At 34.4% G+C, this 9,089-nt stretch overlaps 1 protein-coding gene across 1 annotated transcript in view; it reads right to left on the bottom strand.

The window, feature by feature from the left end:
• Positions 1-890: 890 nt before the first annotated feature.
• Positions 891-9,089, bottom strand: part of LOC139309930 (rho GTPase-activating protein 7-like) — an 84,132-nt gene continuing 75,933 nt past the window's right edge. Inside the window, exons 10-14 of the mRNA XM_070934112.1 lie at positions 6,239-6,353; positions 4,131-4,346; positions 3,285-3,502; positions 1,397-1,573; positions 891-1,002 (exon numbers count right to left, since the gene is read on the bottom strand). Of these exons, the coding sequence (XP_070790213.1) occupies positions 900-1,002; positions 1,397-1,573; positions 3,285-3,502; positions 4,131-4,346; positions 6,239-6,353 (829 nt within the window). The 3' untranslated portion in view covers positions 891-899. The remainder of the gene's footprint in view (positions 1,003-1,396; positions 1,574-3,284; positions 3,503-4,130; positions 4,347-6,238; positions 6,354-9,089) is intronic.

Genomic DNA, 9,089 nt, shown 5'->3' with positions numbered 1-9,089 from the left:
TGTTTTGCATAGCAGATACAAACTGGTTTAGCATGTAAACTAGTCGTTGTCTGATTCAATTTCTCATCCAAAATCTTTTCATCCAGTATTGTAAATGAAAGCTACCCATAGACATCGGTAGAGATTTCATTTTTTAAAAAAAGTGAGATTATCTTCAAAGAGTCTAATGGCATTTTTCAGTATAAAAACAAAAACAAATGAAAACTGGGCATACTAAGTAAATACAGAATGTGAATCTAGTGTGTTTTCAGCTCCACGCAGCACTGTTTAACCGATTATTTCTCAAAGGTAAACATTTTCCATTTAAAGTGCCTATTCTGCTTTGAACATTGCCTTGAGCGTGTCTTATAAAGCAAACTGAAAAATTCCTGCATTAAAAATGGATGTATAAATTCTCAAGTAGATTATTGTGGCTACTCAAGATACAAAAATCTATGACCAATATATATATATATATAATGTAATTAGCTTAGCTTAGCTACTTATACAAGCATCACTGTTTCCTAATATGTTACAATAATAAAAATAAAATCAGCATAAAAGCTGGTCAGGCTGTAAGCTGCTGATACAATTTTACTATTGCTTTCACATTTTCAATCAATAAAACATCTAAAAATATATCTCATTTACACATTAGTTAACATATACTATTAAAAGATGTTCTTTATAAATAAATTAAGAAATAATCAAAATAATTTCATTTTCTTGGCAAAACACTATAAAAGAATAATATGTAAATTATTCCGTTGAAAGGTACGTTTAAACTGAAACTTTCATTTGTAAAATTCTTCTTCGATGGCTTTATATACTGCTTTTCAGTTAATCAAAATTTGAAAATGGTAACTGAAGCCATCTTGCATTATCTTCATCTCTAGAAGCATAAAGCTGTTGTCTTTGGTTTAATTTCGATAAGGGGATGCTTTGAAAGAATCTTTAATCCGTATCATGTCTGCAGCACAGATATGACCAAAAACCCTCTTATACCATTCTGTGGTCCGGCCCCTGACCAAAAAAAAAATAAAATAAACACAATATTAGGAACTAAATAATAAGCATTCTTTCTTTTCTTTCTTTTTTTGGGAGGGAGGGTGTCATTTCACATCTATTAGTATAAAACCATTCATAATAAAAAAATCATCTTAATTCTTTCTTCTGTAACACAACTAGACAGGCTATATAATAAATAATATAATATAATAAATAATGAACTGTCAAGAAAATCATACCACCACACTGGCAGGCTACGGTATATAAATGGGGAGCATACCTCATTCTCACACTGATGATGTTATGAAATTGGGTAATGAAATACCCTCAAACAAACAACTAAGCTCAGAGAACATCAAGGCTTTCATATATAAGGTTTTAGTTTCAAGGAAAAGAATAGAAGAAATACCTGGTATCTATTTGACAAACATATGTTACTTTGGATTTCTGGGAACCAGCAACAACTTCTATAAGGTACTGGTAAAGTATCACGTGAGCCAAAATTCCATTCACAGTAGCACCTTTGTTATCTGTTGAGGTAGCTGCTAGAACACATGTGCCACTTTGAGGATCAGTCCGCCAAGTCCTGGAAATAACAAAGTGGGGAAAAAAAATCAGATTATGATTTCCTATTATATTTATGAACTAAAGTCATATTAGCTACAGAAATAACCTTTTTATGACACTTCATTTATATCAACTTTCTAACTTTAGTTATAATAAACAATTATATTTCCCAATACATATATATCTCTGAAATAGTGTCAAATATAGGCAAAATCCAATCCAGACTGCAGCTTCTATAAACAGTAGAAATGAACAATTTGGCAACATAGCACCCACAGGATTGCAAACTTAAATATTTTTAACTTAAATTTTTAAACAATATCTAAGATCTCAGTAAACCAGGCCTATCAAACTGGCGGCCCATGGGCCGTATACAACCTGTAGAAGCCACACTCACCCCGGCTCTGCAAAGACAAAAAACATCTTGATACATCACGATCCAGCCTGCAACGCGATCGAGTTTGACACACGTGCACTAAACTGTCAAATCTTGCAATATTTCAGATGAATCGGACAACCCATTGAGATTGTATTATTTTTATTTGAAATATTGAGATTTTGGGGTGAGTGCTCAACTACTCTCCTCAATATAGAAAAAGGATGTTTACCCCATGGATAGAACAATTTGCTTCCCAAAGGACTTGCAGAACATGTACAGGATAGCAAACTCTTAAAATTTTCCATTGACAAAGTTTAGAATGCAATCACCTACCAATTAATTCTGCCTTCCCATCCCATCACAGATTTCTCAGTTGATATCATAAGCATAGTTATAAATTACCACTTTTTTAAATCCTTTTCTCTGTAATTAATATTTTAGTAATTTCATTTACGAAACCTACTCTACACTCTTAATTTGAAGGAAAAATAAGTGCACTACAGGTTGGAAATTTAAATCCCTTGTGATTTTTACACCCGTCAGAAGTCATTGTTTTTTCCTTAGTGCAATATGCAAACAAACCAATTGTGATTTGTTAAATCTAAGTCAATTGTAGGATAGGGAGATTCAAACAATGGGATAGGATGGGATGGGATAGTTGGAAGGAACCTTGGAGATCTTCTAGTCCAACCCTCTGCTCAGGCAGGAAACCCTATACCATGTCAGACAAATGGTTGTCCAATGTCTTCTTAACAACTTCCAGTGTTGGAGCATTCACAATTTCTGGAGGCAGTTGTGAATGCTCCAACACTGGAAGTTAATCATTTCCACTGATTAATTGTTCTGTTAGGAAATTTCTCCTTGGTTCTAGGTTGCTTTTCTCCTTGATTAGTTTCCACCCATTGCTTCTTGTCCTGCTTTCAGGTGCTTTGGAAAATAACTTGACTCCCTCGTTGTGGCAACCCCTGAGATATCAGAACACTGCTATCCTGTCTCTCCTAGTCCTTTTCATTAAACAAGTCATACCCAATTCTAGCAACCATTCTTTATATGTTTTAGCCTCCAGTCCCCTAATCATCTTTGTTGCTCTTCTCTACAATCTAGAATCTCAACATCTTTTTTACATCATAGCGACCAAAACTGGATGCAATATTCCAAGTATAGCCTTACCAAGGCATTATAAAGTGGTATTAACATTTCACGTGATCGTGATTCTATCTATATGTTAATGCAGCCTAGAACTTAAATCTTTTAGGATTTTTTTCCCCCTGAGAATATGTATGACAAATAATACTGTAAAAATCATAGATCAACAAATGTCAAAAAATGGGAATTTATTAGAGTTTCTAACCTTAGGACTACATATTCTCTTGAAGGAAGTGGAGACATATTTGCTGCTGTGTACTGATAAATATCTGTTTCATCATCTAAAATCTCCAGGATGTTTGTTTGTTGAAGGTTTGGATCCCACAGATGTTGCTCCATCAATATCCGGTGTAGAATAATTTTAGGAACAGCATCAATTTCAACGGACGTTTTCCATAAACGGATGTGGTAGTCATCATCCACCTTAGAATATAGTCAATATATTATGAAAAAATGTGGCAGACATCTATCCTTCAATGCTTAAACAAGTTAGGAGCACCATTGAATCAATATAAAGACAACTAAAGCAATTTGGGGCCCAAATAGATAGTCCTGTAACAAATGTTCTTTTAGGACAAGCACAATCTTATGTGCATCACTAAAAAAATAAACATGATTGTAATAAGTTTCAGTCTCAGGTAAGTATTTAGAAAAGATTGTAGACAAAAACTGTATACTGAAGAATAGGGCAATGACATTTTTATCATTAAATGTTACATTATGTATTCCAAGCAACAATAAAGAGACATTTTAGGCATTTAATTTGGTTTGGCACAATGCACAATGATTAAAAGACATAAAAAACTATTTTCACTCAAATTATGGTTGCAAGTATTTCAGAGTTGAGACACTAAGAAACAGTACTAATGCCATTTTCAAACTTTGTCACTTGAAATATCAATAGGGATTTAGGCTGGTTCAGTGCAATTTCTGCTCATTTTTATAGTTCTATAGAATTGAAGTTTCTGCATTTGTTTTTTTTTAAAAGCTATTGTTAAATTCAGGACGATTCCGTGATTAAATGTGCCTTAAGGCGTAATTGCTAAATTACCTTCTTATATGCTGAGTCTACTCCGTCTAAGATGGAGCAAGTGACCCAGTTCTTGAATTTTTCTTTGGCATCTCTGAGTAGGTCCTGCATGAAGTGTTCCAGGGATGTCACTATGTTAGAATATTTTATTAAAATGGCTTGATGTGGAGCTATTTCACCTGAATCTGTTTGCTTGTGTTCATTTTCATATCCCTGATCAAAGCAATAGTTGGGTACCTGAAAAAGAGCACACGTATTTACATTGCCTGAAATAAAAAGTAACATTACTTTCAGTAAGTAGTACATTATAGTCTTATGTACATGAAGAAAATATACCACCAAATCAGAAAGGAAATCTGTATACATTCAGCACATGTAGGAATGGCTATGGCACTCTTAACTGGCTAGGAAATTCTGGAAGTTGAAGTCTACACATCTTCAAACTGCTAAGGTTGAGAAATACTGCTCTAGAGACATGGGTTTAAAGAACTGAAGAAAAGTATATTATAAAGTGCAACTTAGGGCTTAATAAGGTACAAAGGCAGCTTTCATACCCTTGGAGTTTTGTTCCTATCTCTTAAATTCATTGCCAGTTTTCCATACAAAAGGAAAAGGAGAAAAAAGATCATGTTAAATAAGCATTATATCTGAACTCTGAAGTTCACTTTTGATTCTGCACTTTGCATAAATTATTGGCTGTGAGTCTCTTGCATTCTGTTCTTTTGACACTTCCTATCCAGTCCCCCTTTCTCATACACATTTGCATTCTATCATATGAGGAAATATGATGAATAAGTAAAGTTATTCATCTAACTGTAGAAAGCCAAATGAGTTACAAATAATAGAAGACTCTGAGCTGAGTCTAAGTGATTCCTTATGAAAGCCCAGCTCATTCTCAGCTAATTTTTCCAATCCTAAAATGGATAAAGGGCTTTTTCAATAGCAGACTATTGCTTATTTATATTTTCATTTATTAAATTTATTTGCCACCCATCCTGTATCAAAACAACTCTTATGTTTGTCTAAAGAAACATTTTGGAGCCAGGCAATATCAGTACAAATTACTTTTAACCTGGTTGGCTTCCTATCAGACAATTAAACTTTCATTGCAAAATGATATTGTAAATATAGCAGAAGAGATGCCAAAAAATCTTTAAAAACGGGGCTGAATGATTATACTGAATGAGTATAATTATGTCCAAGCTGTTCTTAAGCAGAAACAGGGAAACTCACATTTCCTTCATATCATTAAGGAAGTTTTAGATCAGTTTGGGAAGTATCAGCTTTTCTGTTATAAGCAATTAGAGATTGTTAGCTCTTAATGAACAGATGACTCATGCCCCCAAAATATTTCTGAGCCCATATTTAAAATAAACCAAAAAGGAATCAAGTAAAATACTCATATAAGGGAAAACAAAATGAAGACAATTAGATATTTATTTAAAAACAAAACTTTACATTTTGAACTGAATTAAAAACATATAATATCCATTTCACTAAAATACACTAAATATTTTTTTCTTTAAAAAGACTTGTTATAGATCATATGGCATCGATATGATCAGACCTGATTTTACTACATTTTTTGAGGCTGTCATTTAGTGAATCACTGAGGTTGCTAAACCAATTCCAGGATCGTAAATGTGAATACATTTTGCTAGAAATCTGCAAAACTGCTGGAAGCCAACAAAAAATGTCACAAAACATGGACATGTGACCAAGGGATGCTGCAACCAGTCATAAAACAAGTCGGTTGCCAAACATTTCAAATACAATCGCTGACATTTTATAATACCAAAAGTGGTTTATAGGCCACAAATGAACTGTTCTGTGTTCCTTATATTTCAAATGGTGATTAAACAACCGGCCATAAGCAGAGGTCTATGTGTTTCAGGAAGGGCAAGCAAATATAGTGATGAAAAGACACATAAATTGGTCTGTTTTTAAAGAAAACTTAAAACAGTCATTGTTTGCTATTTAGTTTGGCTTAGATTACTCTTGCCAGTAATTTGAAAAAATAATTTAAAAAATAATCTATTTCTCCTTTCCAATAAGCAACGTACTGAGATTCTACTTCCTAGATGTTAGAACAGACTTTAAAAAAATATGCTTGAAAAAATACCACCTACCCCAAATAGTCTGTGACACTGCATAATCATATGGGCCAGGCCATGGGTTGCAGCCGAGTTCTCACTCAGATCCCTCTGATCAGGTTTTCCTGTACTGAGCTTCCTTTGGCTAGATCTTGAAAAAGAAAATGTAACAACTTCATTGTTTTGATCACTGGCCACTAGTTCTGGTTTAGAAAATACATTTGCTACTTTGGAGAGAAGGGCTAAGTGGAAAAGGAAGTGGTTATATGTTGTATGTGGAAAAAAATAAGAAAATAAGACATTGGGCAGTTATAACCAGTAGATATAATTCCACCATCTCTGAACTGATATTGAGGGTCTGTGTTTTGCAGGGGTGGGTTCTCTTGGCTGGTTTCCTTGGATGGCAGGAGCAGGAACAACTGGGCATAGCTATGACTAGAGAGGTGTGAAGAGGTGAGCAAGATGGGTCCCAATTCCTGGGAGAGCAGAGATAAATTGACGGGGAGGGCTGCAATATAGATGAGCACTGAACCCAATCTTAGGGTGGTATAATGCAGAGGGGAAAAACACTAAGATGTTGAAAAAAAAAGTAAAGAATGCAGTATAAATAATTTCCTGTGACGGTTACAGGCTTCACCCATTCCAGTTTGCATTTCTAGTTACATCAAATACCACTTTAAAAACTGCATATGAGACTAAGTTAAACCAGTATATTAGCCTGTTAATGTAATACCTCTTTGTGGAGCATTTAATGAGTTTATCCAAACAGAGTAAGTGGTAGCTAATTTTGTTTCAGTTAAACACACAAAGCAGTCATTGATTTGTCTGGTATCATTAAAATGCTTTAATAAAAGCTGGGCCAAAAATTCAGAGGAAAAGCCAATTCCATTATTCAAGAGTTCTCAATGCTTTGCCAGAGAGTATTTTTCATATTTTCATATTTAAAGCTTACTTGTGGCATCTGGCCAAAACCTTGATTGCGAAAAACCTGGCATTCATCTCTACTAGCTCTATCTTGGAATATTTTATTAACATTTAAAGATTAGGTAAAAGGTGGATAGATAGATAGATATAGTAGATAGATAGAGGGATAGATGATAGCTAGCTAGCTAGCTAATCAGAGAGAGAGACAGACAGACAGACAGACAGACAGACAGACAGACAGACAGACAGACAGACAGACAGACAGACATAGAAGGAAGGAAGGAAGGAAGGAAGGAAGGAAGGAAGGAAGGAAGGAAGGAAGGAAGGAAGGAAGGAGATAGACAGATGACAGACAGAGACAGACAGACATAGATATTGTTAACCTCAATTCTGAAATCAGACCTGTTAGATAGAGCTTTTTGATGTCCCTGCACTGGTATCAGTAATAAAATCCAATTTTTTTAATTTAAATTTCAAGATATTAATGCAGAAAATTTCCCAATTTTAAAAGAACGGCTTCTTAACCTAGTAAGATAAAACCTACTATAATTTGTAGATAGAAAAAAACCCCTGAAAGTATTATAGGTCTCCACTACCACCATCTCTAAAACTCCATAGAAATACAAATTTCTTCAACTAGAAATAAAAACTATGCAACATTTCCCCTTCATTTTTCTGACACATTTCTGGCCCTGACCACATTTTCACTCTCTATGACTGACAAGGCTGTCATCATCTTTGTTTTCTTTCTCTCCCTGGGGAATGCTGAACATCACAAGACTTGTTTTATTGCCTGATGCACATCTGGGATGTGTAAGCCTCTTAAAATGCATTCTTCAAATGCTTTACCTCTCTTCACCTCTGACAGAAATTGAACTACTATTTATTTTTCCAGATCCCCATCCTGCAGAAATAAAACTTGTACTCAGATCTTAACCTACAATGACATTCAAAGCCTACAAGCTGAAGAGTGTTTCATGTACAAGGCCTAACTATAACATACAATGGTGGACAGATATTCAACACGTACAATCCATGCAGTTGTTAATTCTCTATATATTCTTTATACATACATACTGCACAGGCATATATATTTACCCTGATTTCTCACCCCATGTCTAAAACAAAAATAATTCTTAACTTTGATCAATTGCAAACTGAGGCACTTTCAAATGTCCAACATATTTTGGGAATTATCGTATCATGTATTTTATATTACATTTTTCCTCAATCAGATATACTACAGATATATTCGATTAAAATTCATACTCCCAGATGACAAAAGGTGAAGTCTAAAATATTTGGAGGGTACTATGTTGGAGAAATCTGATATATTTGCTACAAAATATATCTTTTTCCATGACTACAGTACTCTTGTATTTTTATTTATTTTCAGGGCTTTAAAAGTTAGCTGCCACTTACTGTTTCTCAAGAAAAGTTGTATTGGTTAATTTTTTTTCATTCCATTGGTGGGATTGCTTCCAACATTACTCTGGTTTCAAATGGTCTTGTGAGAACACTGAATTCTGTGGCTATTTCCTAACCCAATTATGTCTCTTCGAGGAGGTGGAGCAATATTGGCAAAAGAATTAAGTCTCACAGGACTTTTATGTTCTTGTGTTATTAGAGCAGTGTGGGAGGAAGCCACACTAAAGTGACTGATGACGCAAGAAGCTAAAAAAAAATTATACACACTTAAAGTCTGCCTATTCGTCTGTATGGCCTGACAGTTTATAATCTTGTGTAGTTTCTCTCTATACTCATCATAAACCACAAGCTTATAGGCTGGCAAACTAAACTGTCTTCAACTTCAAACAAACATAGAATCTGGAATATCTTCAAGGAAGACAACCAACCCATCAAAACGTAAATGTTTTGCAGGTTAGCAAAACATTTAACTATAGTTTCAAAGGGTACTTTTCACAGAGGCAAGCTTTCCATCAACCAGCTTTGTTCCCTTGTG

The sequence above is a fragment of the Pituophis catenifer genome, unplaced genomic scaffold (genome assembly GCF_029215685.1).
Source record: "Pituophis catenifer annectens isolate HBS135680 unplaced genomic scaffold, rPitCat1.0.hap2 SCAF_2, whole genome shotgun sequence".
Taxonomy (NCBI): domain Eukaryota; kingdom Metazoa; phylum Chordata; class Lepidosauria; order Squamata; family Colubridae; genus Pituophis; species Pituophis catenifer.
This window is presented reverse-complemented; position numbering and strand designations above follow the sequence as displayed.